At 37.9% G+C, this 26,821-nt stretch overlaps 1 protein-coding gene across 1 annotated transcript; it reads left to right on the forward strand.

Annotated features, from left to right (window-relative positions):
* The first annotated feature begins 973 nt into the window (after positions 1 to 973).
* PLEKHA3 (pleckstrin homology domain containing A3) lies at positions 974 to 17,629 on the forward strand. The gene is made up of 8 exons (XM_072418399.1): positions 974 to 1,211; positions 7,326 to 7,442; positions 8,528 to 8,683; positions 10,176 to 10,312; positions 10,947 to 11,111; positions 11,514 to 11,557; positions 14,063 to 14,175; positions 15,311 to 17,629. Exons 1-8 carry the CDS (start codon positions 1,172 to 1,174, stop codon positions 15,436 to 15,438), a joined length of 900 nt encoding a protein of 299 aa, XP_072274500.1. The 5' UTR covers positions 974 to 1,171; the 3' UTR covers positions 15,439 to 17,629.
* The last annotated feature ends 9,192 nt before the right edge of the window (positions 17,630 to 26,821 follow it).

Genomic DNA, 26,821 nt, shown 5'->3' on the forward strand with positions numbered 1-26,821 from the left:
GCAAGAGGTGAATGTATTTATCAAAATTTTACACCTTCAGGAAACTGGACACTTTTCAGCTCAAACTGTGCAGGAAAATCACCTAACCCCACAACACCCCCATTTTTCGAGCCCTAAAAATAGAAATGGATTGGTAAAGCAACAACTGCTTTTATTTATAATCACATTTCCTTGATATTACATTTGTATGCACATTTCAGTGTAGGGTGCAGAGAAATGCTGGGTATCCTTTCATCCTCCTGGCTGCCAGGGCTATATGAGTGGGATTTTCAATTCAAGATGGCTGGAAATCCGAAACCCAAAGAGCTAATAAAGATGGCAGCGCCCAGGACGGAATGAGGACAGGTGAATGTAAAAAACTCACAGCTTTGGCAGGTATGTTTTTTTTATTGCAGAAGGGACATTAATTGCCTGTCTGCAATAAAAAAACTTTTTTTTATTATTATTAATAAACAGAATTCATATAGCGCCAACATGTTACACAGCGCTGTACATTAAATAGGGGTTAATTCTGCTTTATTAGTGAATTAATACATTTTAATACCTGTGTACACAAAAAAAGGGACAGCAGAGGAGAAAAATGGAACTTGGATTAAAGAGGGACAGTCCTTTTTTAATTAGGGATGCTTTCACTGCCTGTTTCCTCCATAGTGAATCTTTTCACCAGTGTCAGGATATCTCTAAGGCTCCTCTCCCATCATAACATTTTATGCAGTTTACCTTGGTAAACCCAGGAAGGCAATGTATGTAGTAATAATTACACATACACAATTATTTATATAACTTCAGTAAAAATAATACAAATGTACTTTTAGCTCAGAAATACACAGAACCGTGCCTGTGTATCCATAACATTGAGTATGAGGAGAGGGGTGTCAGATTGTACAGCAGGCCGGGCTCCGTCTCCCATGGTAACGTCACCCAGCTCTGACCAGGAAGTGAATGAGCCGTCATTGGGGCAGTGCAGAGTGAACGGGAAGCGCAGTGACAGCAGCAGCAGGAGGAGGAAGCAGCAGCTGCTGGGCTGTCTGTATGGGGGCTCAGAGCTCAGAGTCCCGGCTATACGCCGGACCATCACCCGGCACCATGCTGAAACATACGGCCATCTAGTCCGTCCTCCCCCTCCCATCAGCCCGTGCAGGATGACACTGACACTGCACTGAGCTCAGCTATGGAAGGAGTTCTCTACAAATGGACCAATTACATCACAGGTCTGTGCTATGATCATACATGTTCTGTGTCTGTGATCATACCTGTTGTATGTGTGCTCATATCTGTTGTATGTGTGCTGCATGTGTGATGATCATACCTGTTGTATGTGTGCTGGTGGCTGCAGGTCTGTACAATCTTCATTTACCAAAAATTGTGCACTGACAAGCCCAATACTTTCCATTTTAGCTCATCAGGATGGCCTGTGTACTACTAAACGGATCTGAAATTGTACAATCAGATTGTATGGTGTGTGCCACCCAATTCCTGTACAACCAGCTTCAGATCCACCAGTGTAATGCAACACAGGGTCCTTCCGATCAAGGTGCATCTATCCATGCAGAGGCTTCAGCTGTAATTTAATGTACAGCGCTGCGTAATATGTTGGCGCTATATAAATACTGTTTATTAATAATAATAATAATAATAATAATAATGTTATTAATATTAATGTGTATGGTGAGCTGAAGTTCTTGTGACAGCTGTAGTGCCTGCTGGTGCTGGATCAGAGAGCCTGGGGTTGCCAACTTTCTTATCTGGGTGTTGAAGGATAGGAGATGATCAGTTCTTAGCAGAACTCAAAACAGATCACTTCGGTTATTAGAAGGATTTTTTAGGATTCTTTTTTGTTGTTGCAATATTGTGTGGGGACATTGCAAGGACTCTACTAAAATACCAGCCAAATCACAGTCCCTATAGGGGTGCTTTACTTGCATGGGTCAGTTGTAAGCTCTTCGGGGCAGGGTCCTCACCTCCTGTATCACTGTCTGTATTAGTCTGTCATTTGCAATCCCTATTTATTGTACAGCGCTGCGTAATATGTTGGCGCTATATAAATCCTGTTTAATAATAATATTAATGGCAGCCTGATCGATGTGAAAAAAGGAAAGCATTTGATGATCGTGCAAAGCTCCAGCAAATCTCAGTTGCTGATCGTCTTGTCTTTGAAAGCAAACCATAGAGGTGACGCACTGTACAGACAGATGGCTGTGGGTCATAGTATTGTGATGGAAAGTGGATTGGACTGGTACTCTGTCCTCCCATTTCCAGAAAAGAGTTCCAGAGGCTATTTTGTATTTAGTAACAGTAACTAATAAGGGAGCCATGGAGGATGTGGTTGTCCTAATTGGTTTTAGCATGGAGTCTTAGTCTGCCTGTAAAGGCAATTCCAGATCTGTAGCGCGATCAAGAGATCCCGGCGGCTGCCACCACAGCTCTAGTTCCTAAAGAACCAGCGTCTGCAGATTAGACAGCAGGCGGCAATGAGCGTTACCAAACAGGTCTAAGCCACCCCTATTCATTGTTAATGGAGCCGCCACAGGTAGAAGCTACTTGTAGAGTTTCCCTTGAGGCAGCAGTTCCCTGGCAAAATGGTTACCATTGGAAGGATTGGGTTCTTTTTTTCTCCTATGTTTTTCAAGCTTTTACACCTGTTTACATGGGTTACATAATTCCATATGCAAGAAAAAAGAAAACACACACCACTTCCAACTGCAAGCCAATGTGCGCATTTGCTAACATCTGAAAAATCACTGTGGGCTTATTTGGCTGCCGCTTGGTGCCCCTGGGTGCGGTAAACAGCACAGTTTTTAACCATGGGTCTGAACAATTCCTGAGGATAATGCTGCGTACACATGCTCAGTTATTGTTACTGGAAATTATCTGTCATCATCGTGTCAAGAGTCAGAGATGAAGGAACGAGTGTTGTACAGCGCCGTTCTGTGGAGAGGTGAGGGGGACAATGAGTGAGTGGCACCCACTGTGGTCTTCTCTCTTCACTTCTACTGCTGTCGTTATATATAATGCCCATTCTGCTATAAAACACTCTTACTTGCCTGATCGCTATCGTCTTTTAAAGAAATACTGAGCTACACATGGTTGCTGGGATAACCTAATGTCAGCTCAGCCCAGCCAGTTAGGATGGCCAAGGATTGGAACCTGGAAGAGAAGAAATAAATGACACGAGCCACAGAATCGGAAAAGGTGAGTGTATTTAAAAAATTGCAATCCGGCAGGTAAGGTCATTTCAGAAGGGACATCCTGTCCTTTCTTTAATATAGAACCTTACTAATCGCATCTTTTATTTTTTTTTTTTTTTGAGTATCTGTTTAGTTCCACTTGCATCACCTGTAACAGGTTGTAGTTAACAGTTGTGGTGCGGATCCTTTTCCACAAGTGGCAGAGTTTTGCGGGTCACCTGCTTTCCTAGAACATTTCCAAACACTTTGCAAGCAATGGCAATGCAATTGGAAAGCATTCCTGTAAGCCCATGGAAGCTGTTTTGCTACTGACCACCCTCTCAAAAATCTCAACACAACTGCACCTCTTGTGAATGCAAGAAAAATGGGAAATTTTAGCAACTCTCATAAACCCCCCTGGCGGTAATCCCAAGTGTGGCTCAGGGTGAATATTCTTTACAGAAAGTGGTAACCCCGACCCACACTCAGGGTGGAATTGAGGACTTTCCTGGTCTTCATGAGCCCGCAGAGTCCTCTAGCGATGCCGGCCCGGCATCTAGGTCCACTTGATGGCCGACATCTGTGTCCCTTTCGCGATTGCCGGCATCTGCTTCCCCTGAATTTTCTTCCACTGTATATCACCTAATTGGCATTATTTCAAACAATTGTATCAGAAATTGTTGAAATAAACTATAAGCAGTGTGCTTTTTATTAATGTGCACATGCACAATGGCACTGACCACCATTTGGATTCTTTCCTATTGGAGTATTTGTGTTTCTGTTTGATGAAACGCTGCATATTTTGTGAATAAAAACAAGTAATGATAAGCATAATAAGCATTCATCTTGCTGCACAAAGGTGTTTCCTGGTTGGGCGTTGTGCCTATAACTGAACACACGCCTGCTTTCGTTGCTTTTTATAGATGAAAGAAGAGGCAATGTAATCAGCTCATGTGACTCTGATCACTGACAGGTAACTGTAGCAGTAAAATGCCATCTTTAGGTTTTCTCTACAAGCACTTCATATGTTCCTATTAGCATTCAGGTTATCTAATGAACATGATCATGTTTTGCACTGTAAATTGCATGAATATTCACTTATTCAATTATCCAATCATGTGAAAGACAAATTCTTGTTCACTTTGAGTACCCAAACATTTGCAGGTTTAATAAATGCACAATAATCTGCTTTTCCTGTGATTTAAATAATTGAATATTCCCCTCATTTATGTGCACATTCTCTACTCCTGCAGTAAATCAACTCCTTCCTGTGAAGGTATTGCGAGGATGTACTACCAATCACAGAAACCATGTCTTCGTAAGATTGTACGCGTGTTTTAGATTTAGTAACAGGTCAATTTTTTCAAGGTATTTCTTAGCATCACATTTCTTCATCATAGGGTGTCAGATGTTCAATTATTGGCACCACCGTGATTACAGTTGCTGATTTCCTAAACAATTAGAAATGTTGGGGCCCCAGGAGGCATTTTCCATAGAAACTGTATTTGTAGATTATCGCAAATTTATTTGTCAAAGAACCCCTCCAGTTCTACATTCCCTGTGCTTTAATTCCCCAGTTCTTCACATCCACGTGGGTTTACGGTTTTTGTTCATCTTCATTGTCAGATTGGGATGACTTTACTCCAATGCATGCGTGTAGGAGCATGATTCTATCCTGTGTACAGTGTGTGTGTATATATATATATATATATATATATATATATATATATTATAAATCTAAATTCCCAAATACTTTGCTATATCTGCGACCACATGACATGGTCCTGAGGCAGGTTCTTCTTTAAGTGTTCATGTCACTGCCTGGTTGACGTTGATTGTTTATATTAGATTTCCAATAGTGGTGTTTTCTTAGGGTCCTGGAGACAGTAGTGGCTGCACTTAAAGCGGAACTAAACTAAAAGAAAATAAAAAAACTATCCTTAACTATAACCGATCCCTCTAGAGCTTTTTTGCATTGGGCCGTCCAGTTATTTGTTTTCTTCCCGGCATAGAAGAAGGGACAAGGTGCCTCCATCGTCTTCCGACTTCTGCCTACGTAACCCACACACTGTGCAGGCACGAGATTGAGGGTGACATAGCCCGCTGTATAAGGAAAAAAAAGAGTTCCAATCTCACTGCGCATGCCTGAGATCTGCATTTTTTTCTCTAATTAAAGAAAAATCTCCTGGCAGCCAGAAGCCTCCTGGGATGCGTGACGTGAGTATCCCAGGAGGCTCTGCGCTCTTGTCCTGTCTTTACTGCAACGCTATTATTGAAAGAAGGGGAGGAGACCCCCAACCTCAAAAAAAGAAGGTAATTATTGCCTTGCATGAAAGCGTTGTCTACCCTTTTATGTAAAGTAAAAATTTTAGTTTAAGTCTGCTTTAAAGCCCAACCCCATGTTTATCTATCTATTATCAACTGGATTATTGATGCATTAATCTCCATTGCATTTCATTGGAATTGCATGGTGCATCCGTTTATGTGTTCATCAAGTCTCAATGAATGCGGTCCATAAAAAACATTTTTTTTCCTGCCAAAATGAATAGAAACTACAATATGATTCTTAATATGGTATTCACCAGTCCTCACAGTGAAAATAAACTGCCTGATATTGCACGTGATACCAAAGATCTTGGGCATTTTTTGGTGCCCAAATGTTTTGGAAATCAGGCCATTTCTGGGCAGTTAGTAAGTTGACTTTGCCGATTTCAGAGGTCACAGAATATTGCACACGGAAGTTATCCAGCCTGTGTACTCCATGTTTTTTAGGAAGAAAGTACTGGACAAGTAATATTGTCATCACTGTGTGATTATCACATTACGTAATGATATTCACACCTTGCTCAATGATAGATAATGATCTCCCCAACCCTAATCCATCTATGACCAATGCTGTAGTTCTAAGCACCTAAACATATCTAAAATTCCATCCTATTGTCTTTGCAGAAAGCTGAATAATTATTCCAGTACTGTTCCACTGTCAGGTGTCTTGTCAAACAATGAAAGGACCTAACCTGGGAGCCAAGATAATCTGATCTGTGTTAATATCATAATTGGATTTGCTGTGCTGTTTGCAGAGAAGGTTATTTCCATTGGTAGATTTTTATCTCTGCCTTAGGGTCTCAGAGGTGGTTTATAAACTTGCAATGTGCTTGTGTCTATATTTCACAGTTCTCGTATAGCCTGTATATTTATATTCTTTAAGCACACAGTAGTAAATTGTGGTTTAATCAGCAGATGCACTTTAGAATACAGTATTGTTAAAAGTGAATTGAGAACAATTCACTGTGTGTGTATACATATATATATATTACAGGTTTTGTCATATCTTTTTCAAAGGCATACCTGGGATTAGTATGATACAGCTTACATTTGGTAATTGTCTTTTTACCTGTACTAATATCCAACATTGTAATCTATCTATGTGAAGCATAAACAAACCATCTTTACATATTGGGCCTGATTTGTTAGGACTCCCTAAGACTGGGAAATTTAAACCATCATAGGTGAACCTGGGGGTCTAGCACACCTGGAATGGAACCAGTCAAATGAATTCCAGGTTTGCTGGATGGCCCATGATGGACTGTCTTCACCAGGTATGGAGAGCTTTAATAAATCCCAAATGTCTTTGGTTAAAAATGCAAATATTGACTTGACCACAGTTCATGATTGTCCCATCAATGAGGCCATTCCATGCATTATGCAGTAACTGATGGGCTGACTTAAACTATGTAGTCAACATTTGCTTCTTTCAGTGGGTCTGTCTTCAAGTGGTTTGTTGAGGTGCTTTACAAGAACTCGAGGTTTATGTGCAGGCACCTGGGGTTGTCTGTCTTTGTTTAGCAGTGTTTCTAATAGTGTGTGTGGTTATATATATATATATATATATATATATATATATATAAACATTATGAAGAATGAAGATAGCTCCATGTATCTCCCCAGACAGATTCCATTTAAATGAAACGTTGGCATATGGTAAATGAAGATGTAAATATCTCTGTGCATATGCAGGGTGTATGCATAGTTAAAACAGATTTACATGTATATGCACATTTCTTTGCAGTACTGCAGGGTGCATTAATATTTCATGGTGTTCATTTGGTAAAACTTGCTTATGCTGGAAATCCTCATAAAACTGTTGATTGTTTTTAGGTTGGCAGCCTCGCTGGTTTGTTTTAGACAATGGAATTCTTTCATACTACGATTCCCAAGACGATGTCTGTAAAGGCAGCAAAGGAAGTATTAAAATGGCAGTATGTGAAATTAAAGGTAGGTAATTCTGAATTATTCTGTACGTTGCAGTGATGAAGCACCAACAGCATAAATTCATAGTAATCAGTCATTGGTGTCGTGGGAAAGACATCTTAGGTGGACACCTGCCAATGCACCCAATGTAAAAAGCACCCATACTGCTACTTGTAGGAGTCTAGAAATATACTGATAAAAAGTACAACCAAGCACTAAAATTTTCTATAAGCTTTTACATGTTAAAGTCATTTGTAAAATTCCTTCAGCTGCCACATCTATAGCTTTTATTTAAGTATTCATGGTTGATTCTGCCATGTAAGTCCGAATGCAGGCCCTTCTTGTTAAACTGTCGTTGTTGTTTCCTGTGTTACCTCTAGAGTTGTATTATTACGGTATTGTACTTGATATTTTGCTTGATAGTTATCTTACCATGCATTCTCATTGGCTGTAGTTGTAAGGGGAGGTCCTCTCTTTGACAACCAGCAGCCATTGGGCGCACTAACCACTATTTGCCATAACAGCACAGCCTCCCAGCCGCTGATTACATTGGCACACCTCTTTATAAGGGGAAAGGAGAGGAGCATTCACAGGCGAGATACTCCATTTGTTTTTATTCCGTCAAACCAAACAAAGAATCCCACCTGCATGTACACATCTCCATTCATATTTGACTGCCTGCCAGACTCTGTAGCTGGCGTCAATCACACTCAAGTGTACAAGCCACAAAAAGAATTGGCACTCTTTATCCACCAAATAAAGAAATGAAATTTACAGAGCAATACTGTAATATTGTAATATTGTTTGAGATTGTTTTCATACTGAAAATATCCCATCACAATCACTGCCATCCTTATGCTTTCTCTGGGTGTAGACTAGAAATAGCTGTGGTGAGATTTATTGTACAAGCATGGTCCGCTTTAGTTATCCAGAGGTTGCAGGAAATCAGTATTGAAATGCAAGAAAATAACATTTTGAGTAAGCAGCACTAAAGCAAGTTAGGTACTGTTCTTTTAGAAATTTCGTGCACTTTTAGGCACGTTTAATTAATTTAATTTAAAGGGCTTCAGTGGAATTCTTCATTTTATTGTTCCAATTTCTTTTTTCAGCTCACCCAACAGACAACACCAGGATGGAGCTCATCATACCTGGAGAACAGCACTTCTATGTCAAGGCTGTAAATGCAGCAGAGAGGCAGAGGTGGTTAGTAGCATTGGGAAGTTCTAAGGCCTGTCTGAGTGATAACAGGACCAGAAAAGAGAAAGGTAAATGGTGTAGGTGTATAGGGTGCAGTAATACTCCATTCTGTCTTATAGTGGGTGGTGTCCTGCACCACCAAGTCCTGGACATAAGCTGTTGGGTTGCTACATTGATTTCTGGTGCCCATAGGTTTGCTTCTGAGTCACCAGTAAAGTGGCCACCACATAATAACTGTGACCTGACCTTAGGCCAATTCTTATGATTAAACCTCAGGTCTAAATTACCCCAGACTTAGCATACTGAATTTAGAAACAGGTTAAAAATGACATTTTACATAATGTCTTAGTAAATGGAAAACCCTAAAACATACAAAGGGCTGTCTTTCTTTACCTCTTAATCCTACAACGTTATTATTTTATTATCTTTTCCTCACTGAATGATTCAGGGCATCTTGAGGTTTAGATGAGCTCCAGTCGTAAAGATTTTTGCTTTATTTTTGGCGTTGTCATGTTGTTAAATGACACTGTTGTCTGCCTAAAGTCACTCTGTTGCTTTAAAAACTTTCTCTAAAAAGTGACCTCTATAGAAGAATGTTTCTTCACTTGAATAGCTAAAGACTTTTTAAGCCAAATCTTCAGTATTCAACACTTCCAGGTATGTCAGATTCCTGGGTGCATCTGCTAGTGGCATGATGGTCAGCAAGGGGGACCACAGTGAAAAGCAGGAGGGAACCAGGCATCTGAAGGTACTTCAAAAGTGAATAAACCTGAACAGAGAGTAAGGGAATATTAAGAAAGGAATATTAGGAAAAGTAATAACTTCTTTGAATTGAATCCCTATTTTTTATTTTTTCCAGCTGTTCATATAACAATGGTATATATATATATATATATATATATATATATATATATATATATATATATATATATATATATATATATATATATATATATATATATATATATATATATATATATATATATTATATAAAAAATGATTTATTTGGTGAAGGGATTTGTAAAATAATTTGCTGTAAGAACATTTTTACTTCTGGTACAAAATCCAATCGAATTTGAACCAATCAGCCTCTTTCTTAAAATTCATGACACATAGGGTCTAATTTATTAAACCTCTTTAAGGTTGCAGAGGATACATTTTCATTAGTGATATGGAATGGATCTGGTCCAGGATTCAAAACATCTGCTATCAAATAGGAAATGACTATGAAGAAATTCATTCCAGGTTTGCTGGATCACTCGGCTTCCCTGATGAAAGTGTATCCTCTCCAGCCTTAAAGAGGTTTAATAGATCAGGGCCATGTGGCCATCATCATAGTACATCATATAGTTTAGATGCTCTTCTGTCTAACTCCTCATTGTGTATGTGTGGTCAGGTAGGTTACAGAACAGTTTGTGCACACAGGTACCTCTAAATTCAGATATTCAGAGCTTCAGAGACAGCACTGGTAAAAGTTGATTTTCATTTTATTTATTTTTTTATCACCAAACAATTGGTTATATACATGTTTATAAGTGACTTTAAATTATGCTTTTGCAGAAATCAGTGAAACCAATGAATCTCTGAAAACCAAAATGTCAGAGCTGCGGCTGTACTGTGATTTGCTCATGCAGCAGGTACACACAATCCAGGAGTTTGTGAGTCAGGAGGAGTGTCGTCCATCGCCCAGTGCTGAGGTATAAGCTGCAATATGTCTGCCGTGTATCAGAAATCAGATGCTAGATTACCTGGTATAATTTCTGCAGATCTGTTCATACATGGAGATATAGTATATATGTCATTATCTTGCTGTACCTACTGGTTTTATTTGCGTATTGTTTGGCGTCAGTGTACAGTGTAGCACCCTACATTTTGTATCTCAGTAAAGGAATGTAGAGGAAGTCATAACACTTGCACATCTAAGACAAACAGTTAAGTATTAAGATACAAATAATGAGCAAGATTTCTTACCATGAATGAAGGAAGGCCAACAATCCTTTAAATATTCCACTTTTTTGATTCAAAGCATCAAGGACAAGCAAACAATGTTTTTAGGTTTTCAAATAACTGACTTGCCAAAGAACAAAGGAAGGATAGGGATGAAGTATCTGGTACTTGTAACAGACGTAGGCTGTTAGACGTTTAGGACGTTAGCTCCCATTTTTGTATATTATTAGATTTTTTTTATGGTAGCTGCAGGTAGGCACAGCTGCTATCTGGCTTACAGAACTTTAAATACTTGAGAACCATAAAGCCTAAAGTAGTTGACAGGTTTTTTAGCTGGTTGTCAAAAAAATGAAAATTTCTTTTGTGTGTTTGTGATTTATACAGAACATGAACGAAGCGTCTTCATTGCTCAGCGCAACCTGTAACACCTTTATTACCACACTTGAAGAATGTGTCAAGATTGCAAATGCCAAATTCAAACCAGAAATGTACCAGCTGCCTCCTCATGAGTCTCTGGTGTCTGCTGTGTCTCCTTCTTCTATACAAATGGTAATGTACAAGTACCATATTATACAGCACTACCACAGAATTGCTGGGTGACCTTTATGTGTTGGGCTTTATTTGACCTGAGTATTTTAATTTTAGAAAAAACTTAGAACTTTTTATTTATAGTAGGGTGAGCTATAAACATAGGGAGGAGCAGTAGCCTTTTTTTACATTTATTTATTTTTTATATCTATCCTGCTGATAAGGTTTGTTCACCAGATTGAAAATAATGTATTTCCATATTGAAAGCATGTCTGGTTGCAGCTGGAAAAGATATGTCTGGCACTGAACTATTAAGTGTGATCAAGTACACCTAAATATGCTTGCAAGGACCACTAGGTAATATTTTCTTACATCTCCATATATAAAATGCTTAGATTTTCAAATGCACTTGTTGTTTTGTAGATGAAGCGTTCCATGAGTCACCCAGGCACCTATACTTTAGATAGGTAAGTAAAAACACTTTTTTACTTCTGCTTGGTGCCCTACCACATAGTTCAGAGAAGATGTGAGCTTGTAAAGGGAAGAAATTGGTCCTGGTTAAAAAAATAAATAAATTGTGTTAACTAAATGAAATCTGGATAAAAACTTACTGTCCTAAATAAGAGTTGTACAAAGCACCAACCACTCCATGCCTTAGTAACAATTACCTTTGTAGGAAGAAAAAAGAAAGGTACACCAAAAAGAATAAAGTTGAGAATGAACTAAATCAAAGTGTACTTGAGAAAGCCATACTGGAACCAGTATGGCTTTCTCAAGTACACTTTGATTTAGTTCATTCTTCTGCATTTCTAATTACACCAACCAGCAAAACCTAGGATTTTATTGAATTTGAGAGATGATCAGGAGCACAAAGAAAATGAGTGTCCCAGATCATATTTCTACTTAAAGCAAAGTTTTATGTACCTGCTGGATCAGGTCATGTTTCAGGGTTTGTTTCCATTTAAAGTACTTTGGTCTGCCATTTCCCAGCATTTTGTATTTATATACCTGTAATCAAGCTGGGTGTAAGAGAAGTTTAAACTGGTTAAGTAATACCAGCACATGGAAACCAAAGGCTTTGATACTTAAAAAGGGTTTAAGTAAAATAAAAAGTAATGCTGCATGCTGAAACTTTTTTAAATTTACAGGGACACCCACACATGCATAATTTTCAGGATAATGTGATTTAAGCACAGTAGCCCTCATGATGTCACTATGGACACCCCATTCCACTCCCCCTGTTTTCCTGTTGCTCAGTAAGGCCACACTTTATATTCTGCAGCCAACAGAGAGGACAAAAAAGAACAAAGCGGTTCAGACATAAACAATCATTTAACCCTTGCAAGGGAAAGATTTTTTATTGAACCTGAAGTTCAGCTTTAAACTCTGTGAGGTCTCTCAAAAATGGAAAGGATTGTTAGTGGGTATTGTCAGAGACAGCAAATCCAATCACTATAGAGTTGGTGCTGCTTCAGTCTAATGCAAATAAGAAGAAAGAACAAGTGAGTGGCATCTTGCTGTAACCTCACCGTTCAAAAACAACAATGGTTGTTGATGTTGGTTATTTACGGTTAGGTCCATAACTATATGGACATAGACAACTTTTTTCTTATTTTGGTTCTGTACATTACCACAATTATTTTAAATGAAACAACTCAGATGCAGTTGAACTGCAGACTTTCAGCTTTAATTCAGGGGGTTGAACAAAAAGTTTGCATACAAATGTGAGGAACTAAAGCCTTTTTTACACAATCACTTTATTTCAGGGGCTCAAAAGTAATTAGACAATTGACTGAAAGGCTAATTCATGGGCGGATGTGGGCAATTCCTTTGTTATGTCATTATCAATTATTGACATAAAAGGCCTGGAGTTGATTTGAGGGGGGGAGGGGGGGGGGCTTGCATTTGGCAGGATCATTTCCATGGTGAAGAGAAACCCCTTCACAACAGCCAACCAAGTGAACAACACTTGGAAAAGCGTGGAACAGCTCATGATCCAAAGCATACAACATCATCTGTAAAACATGGCGGAGGCAGTGTGATGGCTTGGCTGTGCATGGCTGCCAGTGGCACTGGGACACTAATGTTTATCCATGATGCAACACAGGACAGAAGCAGCCGAATGAATTCTGAGGTGTACAGAGACATACTTTCTGCTCAAATCCAGCTAAATGCAGTCACATTGATTGGGAGGCGTTTCATAATACAGATGGACAATGACCCAAAACATAGAGCCAAACCAACCCAGGAGTTTATTAAAGCAAAGAAGTGGAAAATTCTTGAATGGCCAAGTCAGTCACCTGATCTGAACCCAATTGAGCATGCATTTCACTTGTTGAAGACTAAACATCGGACAGAAAGGCCCACAAACAAACAGCAACTGAAAGCCACGGCAGTAAAGGCCTGGCAGAGCATTAAAAAGGAGGAAACCCAGCATCTGGTGATGTCCATGAGTTCAAGACTACAGGCTGTCATTGCCAACAAAGGGTTTTCAACCAAGTATTAGAAATAAACATTTTATTTTCAGCTTTTTAATTTGTCCAATTACTTTTGAGCTGATTTGTTTCATTAAAAATTAATTGTGGTAATGTACAGAACTAAAATTAGAAAAAAGTTGTCTTTGTCCAAATATTTATGGACCTAACTGTAGTAAACTGGTGCAACAGATCTAACTAGCATAGGGGGGCAGCTGTGCAGATGCTGGGAACAAAAACGAATGTTTATCTCAGTTAGCAAAGACCTTGCATTTCTACAGAGGTTTAACTCTCAACTGAACTTTCAAACCTTCATTTGACGTTTTTCATGGTATTATGTGTGCAGCCCCGTGGTAACTACAGGTCTAAACAGAGGCTAAGATGTCACCTTCTTTGATTGAGGAGGGTATGGGAGTTTAGTTTCATTTAGTTAAAAAGATCAAGCTGGAGTTTACATCCTAAAGGTGATACAGGAAATATTATGTTTCTGTTTTATAGGAATACCTATTCTATAAAGGAACACATATCCATTCATCGGGCTTCTCACAGGAGGCGAAGTGCTTACTCTGATACAGAAGCAGCCAGTGATGGTCCTACAGAAGACTCTGATAGTAAGCTTACTTTGTGTTTTTTCTCCTTTATGCATAATCCATCACCCAACTTCCCATCCTATATTCCATGTATCTTTTGAAAGCAAAATAAGAATATATGTGAAATATTTGCCTATAGCAACCAATCATGGTTCATCTCTTATAATATGGAAAACAAGATATCTAATATGTACAACAGTTTTGAATATGTTATATTGTTTTTCCTTGCCAAAAAGAAAGAGCCCAGTATAAATCACCCTACTGTTCCATTTCACTTTCTCTCACTTTACCTGTGTCCACCATTTGGGACATCATATTGAATCCTATGCTTAGGAAGCACTACAATATCATCTTATTTCTATACACCTCCTTACATTAGGCCTCTGAATCCACAGAATGCTGCATCACTCACCCCCCCCTTCCTTCAAAGATAAAGTGAGGCAATGTAGATTTTTACAGCTGCCTTTTTTATAATTATTATTATTATTATTAAACAGTATTTGTATAGCACCAACATATTACATAGCGATGTACATTAAAATAGGGGTTGCACATGACAGACAGATACAGATACTGACACAGGAGGAGGAGAGGATCCTGCCCCGAAGAGCTTACAGTCTAGGGTGTATCTCTTGGTCTGCAGATAAATTTTACATGTGTTTTACACTGCCCTCACCACTATTTTTGTTTACTTTAGAGCCCAGGTTCAGCTTTGTCTGAAAGAAAGAAAAAAGTCAATCTGTGGAATCAGAAAAAACAAAAAAAAGATTAACCTTTTCCCCATAGACTCCCTGATACAGTGCTTTTCAGGTTTGAATGTTGTGAGCATCAACTTAAGTCACGAGTGAGCCAAGAGCATCAGTGGCCTGTCCTCCCTGGTCTCAGAGAAGAATGCTACAGAGGGTGGCACCAGTCAATAACTGGCATTGCCCTCGGCAACATTCAAACTCTGGAAGAGGAAGAAAGCTTAAAATGTAGTTCAGTCAGTTTAGTTGATGTTACCAGATTACAGAAAATGGTCAGGAGGTGCATCATTCTGGAGGGTGTGGTGGTTGGTAGCAAGTGTGTTGGACAGTGCAGGGATCCCAAACCCAGAGTTTGGATACATTTACTGAATCTAAAGCATTTTAATTACTCAAATTTACCTGTTCCCCAGGGCCAGTGCACTACCCCCGAGTTGGAATCAATGGTGATTTGCCTACTTCAAGTGGTCAGGCAGATAACAGGATCCGATCAAAGCAAACTTCTGAAACAGAGGATTCCTCGGCATCCTTTTCTTCCTGAACCCAAGAAGACTTTTAGGTATTTATAGACATTGTCAAGAACATGCTATGCAAAGGCTGCCTGTATCAGACTCTTGTGACAAAGAAACTTTCAATGGATTTCTCTGCACTTTATATACCAATGTCTGAGTAAACTTTGAAGTGAGTTTTATCTTTGTACAGTTTATTTGAAAAAGTATTTTCCTACTAACCTTTGCAGTCTGGATGTGTATTCTCAATTCTCAATCAGCTGCACCACACATATAGAATATGCAGTTTTTTTTAAATGTTTTTGCAAAAAGCTTACAGTTTAAAGTGAACCTGTCAGCCTTTTTTTTTCACTTAAAAGTTCTGCTTAGGAGAAACTGCAAGAGGGCTTCTTCTATTACTTTTATTACCTCTCTCCTATGCTCTACTCCTGGATGCACTCATTACTAAAGATAAAAAGTCTCCAAAATCTGGGTGGAGTTCAGCCCCCTGAACTTAGGCCACCTACTGTCCCACCACCCTTACTAGATTAGTGTGTGGTCCTCAACTGCTGAGTTGGAGTTTAGCCCAGAGATTGAATCCAGGAGTGAAACACAGACCTAATCGTGGTAACTGGTACCCTGTGGCAGCTGCTCTTAGGTTGGGCATTTACTGTTTTAAAACTGGATGGTGATAGGTTTACTTTAAAAAAGAATTCTGCTCAGCACTGAATTTTCAGTTTTGGGTAGAATTACATACAGTGGATACATGCAGCATTACTTTACGTACATTGGCCAGTTCTAAAACACTGTTCTCTGCCATCACTAATCACATGCCGCTGAGTTTTCGGCCACTATTGCACATAGCTTGTGAATTTTGCATTGTTTGTTCCCTTGCAGTGCAGTGAAGCCAATTCTGAGAATTAAGGAATAGGGTAAAGGACCAATACCCCCCAACCAAGCAAACAAAGTCAACATGTCTGTATCACTACAAGCTATACCGACTATTTCCGTTAGGTGTCTTCTGACACTTGTACATGTTTGTCTAATAACATATTTGCAACATCTGTCCATAAAGCCAAAACTGTTTTCCAAGTTGTAGGTCGTAGGTGTAGTTGAACAATGTCTGGGGGAGTTGTGATGCTATCTGTGGCCCCATTTGGGAGTTCTTCTCTTGCTTCTTCCAATTACACTATTGTCACCAAAGCAGCTCTACTAGCCATAAAAGCTCTTTAGTGGAATGGGTGAAGAATAAAACCTCATACTGTAATTCCAGTTTGTATACCCATTGGATGTTTTAATGCTAGGAATACATTTTGTGATTTTTTTTGATTGATCTAAAATATTGCATGGCGTATAGCTAGCTTAACCTTCTCTAATGGCTACACTGTAAGGTGGTCTTTCTCCACCTAATAACCCTGAGAAATCATTTTCAGGCTCTCAGGTAACCCCCTCGTTTAAAAGGATTGTACCTTCATCTCATGGTACATTAGTGCAAGCAATAATTGAAAGAAAGTGTTAAAAGAATAAGCAACTTGGTGTACCTAGCGTATTTGACACCCAAGGCAGATAATTTTGTTACTAACCCCTACAAAATTAGTAGTACCCTTTAAATAAATATTACCTGCTGAATAGAAATGCAGACAATATAAACTTTGTTCAGTGTGGAAGTGACCCATTGGATTTGAGGTTAGTGGAAAATTACCCTTCTGTGTTGGTGGCCACTGTAGGTGGGACATAAATTCACCTTTGCTCACTGCTCAAGGAACCCTTAGAGGGAACATGGAAGACTTCTCTAGACTTGGTAGCCTGGGAAAAGTTGCTTTAGAGAACACATTTTAGAAATGGCTTGTGTAAGTAAAAGTAAATTTAGTGCTTTTTCTCACTTTTCAGTGTTTCAGATTATTCTTCTTTAAGTTATTTGTGTTGTTCGGTAGATTTTTCAAACTTGTAGGTTAAAATGAAGATTGCATTTCCACACTTTTTTCACTTTTAGATGCAAATGCCTGGAGGATGTAGGTAGAAATCGTGACAAGAGATTCAGCTTTATCTTACTAATTTTGTGTTTTTTTTTATTGTATATATTGCACTGGATAGTTCATTTAGACCAAATGATCAGAAAACCTAGTCCATTCACTCAGATTCCTGTCATATATTTCTGTTATGTCATTACCCGGTCTTGCTGCTTGTGGTTTCCTATGTTACATTTTCAGATCTTTGCATAAAGCGGCTATCTGTTTATATCTATGCGTGTGTACATTGATTTATTTTTACTGTTACTCCCCTTAACTAGTGCTCTCTTACTAAGTAACAAATTTTATTGTTATGTTGTTCTCTGTGATATTTTCTTTTGTACTAAAGCTAAAAATATTTTTTTTTTCATATTATACTCAAAAAAGTATAAAGCTGGACTCCAGAAAAGCACATATTTTCTTAATTCAAGAGGCACATGTATTTCTACTCAAGTCCTGGTTTAGTTTGTGTAATTCTTCCCAATCTGTTCATTGTGAAACCGCTGTACAGGAGCTTCCTAAAGTAAAGACCAGTCCATGCTTCTCTGTATGCTTGTGCAAGGTGAATGGTCTTGTGTGAGCCCGCTGTGTCCATCCCACAAATCTGCTCTCTGCACAGATTATATGCAGCACAGTGGTGATGTTTTTACAATAACAAGGATTTTAATATATTTTAAGCAAAAGGGGGGAACCTTAGGCATCACATATGAAATCAAAATTAAAATAACCAAAAAAAAAAAAAGTATCTTCTCCCCGACTGAATTCACATTTGTCACACATGCATACCTAGGTGACAGCTAAACAGCACATAATAAGTATCACCATTTATGTCCAAATAGGAAGTTTCCTTACATTCCAGACATGTTTGCATCTATTTACGCAGTTCAGTGTAATTTTTTTATACTTTTTTAACATTTTATTGTGTGTGTATGTACACCTAATTTTTTTTTTTTGTTTTTTTTTTTTACTGAAAATGTTGTGCAACACAAAAGTTGCATCTACCATGTATTTTTCAATAGGTCCTGCTTTCAGAAATGTTATCATGTTTTTGGGTTTTAAGTACATTTTCTTGTGGAAAGTTGGCAAAAAAAATAACGGCCTGGCAGCATAAGGGTAAACAAATGTTTTTGTGCCTGGAGTTCAGCTTTAGGAAAAGGTTTTCATCCTCTTTGGTATTTTAATATTTTAGAGAGACATTTTCTGCAATACAACCTTGAACTTTTATTTAATTTTTTGGAAGGGGTATATTGTATGTTTTGGCAGCTCTGCAAGTAATTTCAGTGGTTTTGCCAATATGTTTCAGGTTTGTTGGACGGTACTTGGATACCTTCATTTTAATCTGCTAACACATCTCTGGTGGACTGGAAAAGACTTTCACCAGGCGATAATATAATAAACCCAATATTAAAATCTCATGTAAGCTTTTTGACATAAATGTTTTCATTTTTTCTACATCTGCAGCAGGAAGGTCCTTTTTGAGACAATCTGGTTATGGGATAATAACTTTCTCCAAATGATACTTCTGTGTTATCCCATTATCTCATGTTCCTCTAAAAGAGACTACAAGTGACCACAATGACACTTTTTTTTTCCATTGAGCAATATCTTTCATACTGGCCAGGATTGCCTATAGCTCTGGATATGATTGACCTATACCCCAGTCTATCTAATGTATTGGGGAGCCGACTTAAACTATTCCTGAACAAGCTTTGCACATTTTATATATTTTTTTTTTAAAGTTTTTTTTTTTTGCTTTAAACATCAAAATATTACAAAGAACAACATTCTAAATTTCACTAGATATGCTATTCATTAAAGTTGTCAGAATTTATCAAAGTTGTAAAGCTATGCAACGTTCCATTCTCTGCTTCCTGAACCCTTCCCCCTCCCCCCTCATTCCTTTAGTCTCTTATAAATCGTAAACTCTTGTTTGGTGCAGGAGTATCACATGCAGCAATATGATATGTGACTGCTCAGAAATAACCACTAAGAGTGCCATAATTATGTCTTTGAAGGCCTTGGACTTTCGATCATGTATACATATACATTGGCAAATTTGTTTGCTTAGCTTTATTTCTTAACACGTACCCTTTATCTTGCAATCACAGTATAAATTTGAGCTTGATAGATTGTGATTCACTGTATACTTTAAAATCTCTTAAAATCTGTGCTGAATGGTGGTGCTTTAATGGGTCCAACAGGCTGCTAAAACTTGCTAAAAGTACGTCTCTGAGTAACCAAATTTATTTTTTTTCCCCCAATTTGATTTTTCATCTGTGTGTGTCTCTAAGCACATACCTCTGCTCAGTACAACTGAGCAAATTGAGCCAGACTGGCTTGATGGATTCATTCCTCTAATATAGGACAGTAGGGACTGTTTGCTGGGGTCTTAGATCAACCATATTATTGTTTTTTGCAGTAGGATTTTATGATGCAAAGTCAGCTGTGTATGAGAATGTCTCATTCAAAATATTCTGCGTATTTTTCTCACCACAAGCTAAAATTTAAACCCATTAAAAATATAGTATATGCTAAAAATGTCATAAGAAGGTTTAAAGTGTTCCAGTAGACAGACTTTGAACATTCATATTATTATGTATGAGCTTTAAGCTATTCTATACTGACCTGCTTAGCTGCAGGCACTGTGGAGCAATTCATCCTGAAAATACATCAGAAGCGCTGAAATAATTTTGAAAGCCAGCTCACTTCACTTTGCACCCCATACCATCTCTGGCTCAACAGCCTTTTGGATTCATTCTATGTAAAGCTAACTCCATGTGTTCAAATCTGAAAGTACAACCACCTTTACCCCCTTTCAAAACTATTTAGTGTGAGGGCTGATTGTGTTCAAAAGAGTACATTAGACTGTAAGTGTTTTGTCAGCTTAATGAAATCACAGAGAAGGAGCTGCAGGAGGACGAGCAGGGATTGCTGAACTATTGAAACTATCACCTAACCGATTTCAGTACTTTTGTTGTACGTATTGTGAATTAATTGTTTACTGTATTTTCATGTTGAGAGGTCACCAATGGCTTATTTTTAAAGCTGATTACTTGCTTGGTACCAATATCACCAACCAATATGTCAACCAATATGGTACCAATATGTCAAAATGAATAGTGAGTAGGTCCAGGCAAGGGGGCCTCCGCTTTTTAAACGGTGCTTGGCCTCACCCTCTCTTGCCCGCTATGTCATTTTATCAGCTATCTCTAGTGCACAGGAGCCTATTGTCACTTTAAATCCAATCATCTAAACCATTTTACCAGATGACCAAGCAAACAATTTTTATGGTTCTTGATCCAATGTGAAGTGTTTGGATATGTTGGTAAATTTTAATTAAAAGTGTATTTCATGCTTACAAACTATTGAACACCTGTCCATTGGGATCTCCCATCTATTGCAGCATTCTCAGCAAGGTTCTGTGGTTCACACCATCCCAAACCCCACAATATATGAGTACCATATACCATACAGTTGAGCAATTACCAATTGTTAAATCGGTTGGCCAAGCACAACATTTGCAGGTGAACAACTTGCAAACTCAAAAAATAAGGAATATAATACTTTTAAATTGTCTAATTTTGTGACAAGCTCACATCGAATTTTAAATTGTCTATTAAAAAAATACTTGTCAAACATTGGTGGCTTGGGCTTGCTGGACCTTTAACCATTCTTGCGTTGTTAAGGAACAACAATAGGAAACTGAGCAATCCAGTGCTTTTCTTTCTCTGAAAAGAGTTTACGTTTTTATATTGTTATTTTGCATCAAAATGACAAACTTTTACTTATTTTATTTACAAATCCATAACACTAGTGTTTCAAAATATTGTTAAAAAAAAAAAAATGGATGTATGTCTGCTAAGGATATATTTTTTTTCCCTCCACTAAAACATACTTTTGTAATCAATGGAATCATTTGAAATGACTGTATTTACTTTGAGATGTTTAAAGATTTTTTTTTTGTTCTCATTCCATGTGACTGCCATAAAGTGCCTTTTGTAAAACTCTTTAGTTAAAGCTTTTTTTCAAAGCTATAAAATGTTTTTCCATTTGGAATTGGACCCATGCTTGAATATTGCATTTTAATTCTGTCTGCATGATTCTTGCTATCTCACAATTTAGGAGATGATGTGTAGACAAATTCTGAACCTCCTTCAGTTGAATGAATTCCTTGTTTAACAAAGGTGAGGTAGCTCTAGTCATTGATAGCTAAAAGTGAAGTGCTTGAAAAAAGAGACCTCCCCACTTCCTAGAAGGGGTCCAGTTTTATTACTTGCCATTTTGAAAAATGGGGTAAAGAGGTCCTCTGGTCCTTATTTTTACAGTATTGGTTTGGTCCAGCATTTAGTCACAAGCTTTATTATTTGCCTTTATAACCCAAATGACTGGAGACTGTTCATTCCCAAAATATGACCGCTGTTTTTCATGACACTTTAAATGGCAAATATAAAACTGGACTAGCAAGTGTGTTTTTTTTTTCTTCCTTCCAACAACCCTCTTTACATTTAATCATACATTTTAGGTCTGTTTCAATATGTCCCTCTAGGGCACATAGGAAAGGGTGGCATCATTTTCCTTCCTGTGAGACACTGGACAATGTTAAGTAGCTCAAAGCTCATAGGAGGATAACCCTACACTGTGCTGCAGCATCTTCTTGTAATATTTGAAATAATTCCTACGATCTTGTTGGTTGTATGGTGTCCCACTGTTAGGTGCACTATGAAAGGCGAAAACGGTTGAGAATATTATCCAAATATTTTACCCTTCCTTAGCTACAGTGTTACTAAAGATAAAAAGTAGAATAATAAATTTTAGTTAGAAATGATATCTTCACCATACAGATTTATTGGCATCTGCAAACATTTTCTTTGATTCTAAAGGTTCATTAATTGACCCCCCTTTTTTTTAAAATAAAGATACATATCCTGGTGTGTTAAACGAATCCAAATAAATTTGAAACGTACAGTCACAAGATTAATTTGAGATCCTTATCTTTTCTGTTAAGTGAATTGAGCTTCACCTATGAAAAGTTTTGCCATTGTGTATATAACTATTGCAGCTCCCAGCTAACAGGACAGAAATAATATACTTGGGTACAAATCCGTCAATAAACATTTTTGTTTTAAGTTTTCTCTGCAAAGATGATGTTCCATACTCTCCAGCTCTGCAGATGATCTCTGCAGATCTTTGGGATTCCTGGCTACTGCATGTGTTGCATGGTTGTGTAGTGACACAGGGGCCTGCAAGAGGAACCACAGCGTGGACCAGCAATTCAACACTACTTAAAGTGTCAGAATTTGCAGATTCTCCTCCTGGCAGTATCTCCTTTCCACAGCAGAGTTCTTTGGTGTAAGCAGCAGGACAGTATATCTTCTTTTCAGTAAGTCGTTTACTGTGCACATAACTTTTAGCTAGGAACTTGCTATTTTACCTGCCAAAGGATTTGTAAATCTTTTCAGCCATTCTTGTATCCCAAATACCTTTTCCAGGTTTACTGTTTCAGTTTTAACCACTTCAGTGAAATAATATTGTTGTTCACTGAATCTCCCCCAGCCTTGATGTAAGAAGGGAGCATCATGTCACTGTTGATGTCCTTATATCATTGCTAGTGTTGGTCGAATATCTCATTATTTGACAGCTATTCAATCGAGTAGGGGGATATTGTTCGGGTGATTGAATGCCGAATTCGAACACCATTAAAATCAACGGTGGGAAAATTCGGGTTATTTTTCGGGACTGTGAAGAACTGCAAGACCATCAGGGGAGCAGAGCTGACAGCTGTGCAGCCGTGGGAATTCGAACAGCCATATTCAGGTCGATTATAAGGACAACCAGATTTCAGACACCAACACTAATTATTGCCTCTCTTCTCAGTTATCTCCAGTTTTGTGCAACACGAGATCATTTCTGCAGCAACTAGAGTAAATATTCATTGTGTTCACTAGTTTACTAACAAATAAAACTGCAGCAGGTATAAAATGTTACAAAGAGACCACTGTGATTCAAGACAAACCGGTTGAAGAAGCAACCAATCTCTAAGCATAAGTTAAAGTATAAACCCCAGGTTCAAAATATTCACTCATTAAATCCATTTTTTATGCACCAAATATCTTTTCAAACCCAGACATAACTTTGTAAAAGTAGCAGGGACATTTTTACTGTTCTGCACATAGAATGCTCAGCAAAAATTGTCATTTGTGTTTACCACTGGCATTAATTTTTAATGGACATCATGTGCTTTGCAAACAGTGAAAAAAACTCTGTACATTTCCTTATTACTTTTTCGCTTTAATTTACTGGAGTATCCTAAAAGTAGAACTTCAGTAAGTAATATCCACATCACAGCATTCAGAATGCCTTGTATTGAATACAATGAATGGACAAGGAGATAGAGGCTGTGTAAAAGAGCTGCAGCTTCCATATAAAGGACAACTGGAACTAAAGGGACAAATCAAAATAAAATTGCCTAAATGTCACCCCTACTCCACACATGCAGACCAGTAAGACAACATATAATTGTGATGAGCCAATAAACAAAAATGATTATATGGTTGGTTGGGATTATAAGCAATCCTTTAAAGCAGATATTTAAATATTATTTATTTTTTATAAATATTATATTTATTTAAAGTTCTTGCAGATATACATTGCTTGCATTTAATATTTGATAGCCATTTCATCATATTTTCATGTCTACAAAATAGCATATGGCAGCTTTTAGGAAAGACTGGGCACACAAGGCTAGTGTGAGAAAAACATTTTATTATGACATTTAGGCCTCCGTACATGCTTGTTTTGATTGTTATGTCAGTAATTAAACAGTATATTAAATAATTATATCAAGTTATGTTGCTTGTTTAGTGCTATAAATCACAGTAAGGCAAGTAAAGCCAAACTTGTCCGGAGCTCAGAAAAATATTGTGCATCCATCTCTGAAGGGTACTCAGCAAATTGTTTTACATGCTTTTACTTATGACAGTCACATCTATTTGTCACATACAGATGCCAATAAAGTAATGATAAATGTTTAGTGTTCTTGTCATTTTCAATGATGATGCCAAAAAGTAAACCTGTTTGTATTTGAAAATAAAGAAATGAATTTAAAAGTAGTATAACTGGTTTGAAATTGTACTGTTTTGCAAGTCTGATAAAACTGAGCCATCATAAATTGTAACTTTTTTTTATTGTATAACATACAGTTTGCATATTAAAGCTAAATTATGTCACCATGTTTGCATTTCTGTTTCATCAGCCAGTCATAGACTTAATGGTCACATAGATAGTAATATGTGTGTGTGGGGGGGTTATTTGGTCTTTTGAATTCTTGCCAAGAACGCCCAACCACCAAAGCAAAGTTTACTGAACTGAACTTGCTTAGTACCAACTTCTGTGTGATAGACACAGCTGGGTTTTTTATTGATATTGATATCATTTACTATTGAAGTCCAAACTGAGCTGACAGAACAAAGGTGTTATAAGGATTTTCTGTGTCCAGTGTCTATGTAAATTGCAATATAATAACACACTGCATTGACAGCCAGAATTGGTACTCTTCCAATGAAACCGGGACAGTTGAGAGCTACACTATTTCTACTGGTCTACTGGGAAAAAAAATTAATGAATGTACACACCCACTGGTCATTTTATTAGGTAAACCTATTCAGCTGTTTCCCAACGCAAATATCCAATCAGCCAATCATGTGGGGGGTTGTTATTTAAGTGACTAACTTGGTGCCAGATGGGGTGGTCTGAGTATTTCAGAAACTAATGATCTGCTTGGATTTTTATGTACAACCATCTCTAGAGTTTCCAGAGAAGGGTCCGAAATGGAAAAACATCCAGTGAACAGCAGTTCTCTGGTCAAAAAGCCTTGTTGATGTTAGAGGTCGGATGAGAATGGCAAGACAAGCTGATAAAAAGTCAAGAATAACACAAATTATTACATTACAACCGAGGTATGCAGAAGAGCATCTGTGAAAACAGAATATTTTACCATCCTAAAGCAGATGGGCTATAGGTGAGCTAAGAAGAGGTACAGACAAGCCCTTCAAAATTAGAAAAAGTTGAAAAAATGTTGCCCGATCTTACAATCTTCGATTTCTGCTCCAACATTTAGATTATATGGTCAGAATGTAATGCCAACAACATGGAAGCATTTATCCATCCTGCCTTTTATCAACAGTCCAGTCTGCTGGTGGTGAAATTGCATAGGGGATAATTTCTTGGCACACTTTGGATCAACTGACATCATTTAAATGCTACAGCTCACCTTTACATTGTGGCTAACCAGTTATATCCATTTATGTGCAGTGTACCCATCTTCTTTTAGCTACTTCCTGCAAATAACTTACCACGTCACAAAGCTCGAATCATCTCAAACTGTTTTTTTTACATGACCCTGAGTTTCTGGCCCCACCTTGGGGGTGTGGTGGAATGTGGTGGAAGGGCAAATTTTCACCATGGAGGTGGAGCCGACAAATTTGCATCAACAATAATGTTATCATGTAAATATGGACCGTTTTCGGCACCTTCCAGCAGGCAGGGGTGACAAAGCTGGATGAGATTTCAGAGCAGCAAAGGTGCAATCTAAACTTGTGGTATATTATTAGCCATTTTCTATACTTGCTGCATCTTTAAATATACATACAAAGAAATGAGCATGTGTTGCAGGTATCCACATAGTATTTATATATTTTATCTGGCATTAACTTGTTTACTTGCCAAGTTTTTCCTATTCTGCAAGTACAGTACTAGTTTTCTAGCTGTCATGCATTTCCTTTGGTTTAATTCTTTGCATCCTTTACCCCTAGTAGCATACACCTAAGGACACGTGACTTTACAGAGTCTTTATCAACATACTTGTCCCAGTTTACTGACACAAACCTTAATGTCAGTGTACTAGCCAGACAACTAGCATCAGCAGTAGGGAATCGGCAATGGCAGCCCTGATTTGTCTCTCAGGAAAGTGCAAAGCAAATAGTTTTACTTTAATGTTCCCTCATCAGCTTCTGATGCTCACTAACCCTTCATTTTCCTCTGAGTTCAGGTTCTAGGAGCAAAGAAATTTACCTAGTATGATGTGGCTTTGTACTTTTCTTCCATGTGACAGTGTGGCAATCATTTGAGGGGACTGGAGATTAGCTGGCTATATCATAAGTGTGTATGTATTGTTCGGCTGCCAAATGGTTCTTCTTTTGAATGATCTACAAACATTCTGTTTTTTCCTAGGTACTTCATAGCTATGTGGATCAGATTTGGCTAGCTGAACTGTCCCTGACAGATTGCTCTTAAAACTTGAATGGAGATGGATCTTTCTGTTATTCCTGATGTATTCTAGTCCCAAGCTGCTGTAGCTTTTCACCCTTAAAAGAAAATGCATCTAGAGTTATATAAGGAGAAGAAACTTATATTCCGTTGCAGAAATGTT

The sequence above is a fragment of the Pyxicephalus adspersus genome, chromosome 7, assembly GCF_032062135.1.
Source record: "Pyxicephalus adspersus chromosome 7, UCB_Pads_2.0, whole genome shotgun sequence".
Taxonomy (NCBI): Eukaryota; Metazoa; Chordata; class Amphibia; order Anura; family Pyxicephalidae; genus Pyxicephalus; species Pyxicephalus adspersus.